Source organism: Enhydra lutris, unplaced genomic scaffold, assembly GCF_002288905.1.
Source record: "Enhydra lutris kenyoni isolate GAN:26980312 unplaced genomic scaffold, ASM228890v2 scaffoldscaffold22, whole genome shotgun sequence".
Lineage (NCBI taxonomy): Eukaryota > Metazoa > Chordata > Mammalia > Carnivora > Mustelidae > Enhydra > Enhydra lutris.
In genome coordinates, this window is record NW_019154106.1 from 14,421,527 (window position 1) to 14,423,390 (window position 1,864).

The 1,864-nt window shown below is 42.7% G+C and overlaps 1 protein-coding gene across 1 annotated transcript; it reads right to left on the minus strand.

Moving 5' to 3' along the window:
- Nucleotides 1–928: 928 nt before the first annotated feature.
- LOC111149790 (olfactory receptor 5L1-like) lies at nucleotides 929–1,864 on the minus strand. Its single transcript, XM_022507051.1, has one exon. The coding sequence runs from the start codon at nucleotides 1,862–1,864 to the stop codon at nucleotides 929–931; it is 936 nt and encodes a 311-aa protein (XP_022362759.1).

Below are 1,864 nucleotides of genomic sequence, written 5' to 3' on the forward strand. Positions count from 1 at the left end.
GTAGATATGAAATATAAATACAATATAAGAGAGGGAAGAGGAGAAAAGGACAGAAAGGGAGAGAGAGAGATTGTGAGCCAGGGGTCATTCTAGGCTCTTTACACATGACATGTAATTTAATTTTCCTAACATTCATGGGAGTTAATTAATACTATCTCCATTTTTTTCAGCTGATTTCATATCTGAAGTTCCAAAATCACTGGACCCAGTAACACTAACAGCAACAACAACAAGAATAAAGAAAACAAGAAATAAGCAATAAATCTAAAAAAAGATAAAAAGGTAAAAAACAGGAGCACCTTGGTGGCTCAGTGGTTTAAGCCTCTGCCTTTGGCTCGGGTCATGATCTCAGGGTCCTGGGATCGAGCCCCACATCAGGCCCTCTGCTCAGTGGGGAGCCTGTCCCCCCCCACCGCTGCCTGCTGCTCTGCCTGCTTGTCTCTCTCTCTCTCTCTGTCAAATTAATAAATAAAATCTTAAAAAAAATCACATACTTTTGTGGAAATCTCATTCTATATATAAACTGTTGGACAAAGATGTGTTCTTCATTATAAAATAGGAAGAATCGAATTTTGGAAAGAATCGAAATTTCCACAACAGATACTGAGAAAAGTGTGATTTTCAAGTGCTTTTCATAAAACACATGAAGGTTATACAGCAAACTAAATGTATCTTAAGGATCCATTACTAATATTCATTTAAGACATTTGAGATTTAAGGAAAGCGAAGAAGTAAGCTTCAAGTTTGAAATGGGCTCAGTCCTACCCTTGAGGTCAATTGAAGAGGCACAAAGGCAAATGAATCAAAAAGAATCACTCAAAAACACCTATCTCCTGGCTCTTCCCTCCACTCGAGCACTACAGCCCACACATTGACCCCTCCACCAGCCTCCACTTTGGGACCCTGAGTCTTCCTAAGAAAATATTTTCTAGGAAAATATTTTGGAGCTCACCACTTTTCTGAGAGCTTCTTTTACATCCTTGTTCCTCAAGCTGTAGATGAGGGGGTTCAGCATGGGAATCACTATGGTGTAGAACACAGTAGCCACCTTGTCAGTATCCACACTGTTGCCAGAACTGGGCCGGCAGTAAATGAAAAGAATAGTTCCATGGAAGACAAGGATGGCTGTGAGGTGGGAGGCACAGGTGGAAAAGGCTTTGTGCCTTCCCTCTGCCGAGTGCATCTTCAGGATGGTGATGAGAATAAGTGAGTAGGAAGTGAGGATGATCACGATGGTGGTGATCTCATTGAAGGTGGCCAGGATGTACAGCAGCAGTTCATTGACAGAGACATCAGAGCAAGCAAGTGATAAGAGAGGGGGTAGATCACAAAAGAAATGATCAATCACATTTGATCTATAGGATGGGATCTCAAGAACTAAACACAAGTGGATCAGAGAACACACCATCCCAGAAAGATAGCAGAAAGACACCAGCTCTATACAGAGATCCTGGGACATGGTGACCATGTACAGCAGTGGGTTACAGATGGCCACAAAGCGGTCATAGGCCATCACAGCCAGCAGGAAGACCTCAGTTACCACACACGTGCAAAACAAATAGAATTGCACCGTGCATCCCAGGAAGGAGATGGTTTTGTCCCTGTTTAAGATATTGGACAGTATCTTTGGCACAATGATCGTGGAGTAGCAAAAATCCACAAAGGACAAGTGGCTGAGGAAAAAGTACATGGGAGTGTGAAGTTGAGAGCTGACCTGAATCACGGCAATCATGCCTAGATTTCCCAAAACTGTGACTCCATAGATGAGAAGGAACAGCAGGAAGAGGAAGACTTTCAGCTCAGGGGCATCTGTTAATCCAAGAAGGATGAACTCAGTCACATTGGTGCAGTTTTCCTTCTCCAT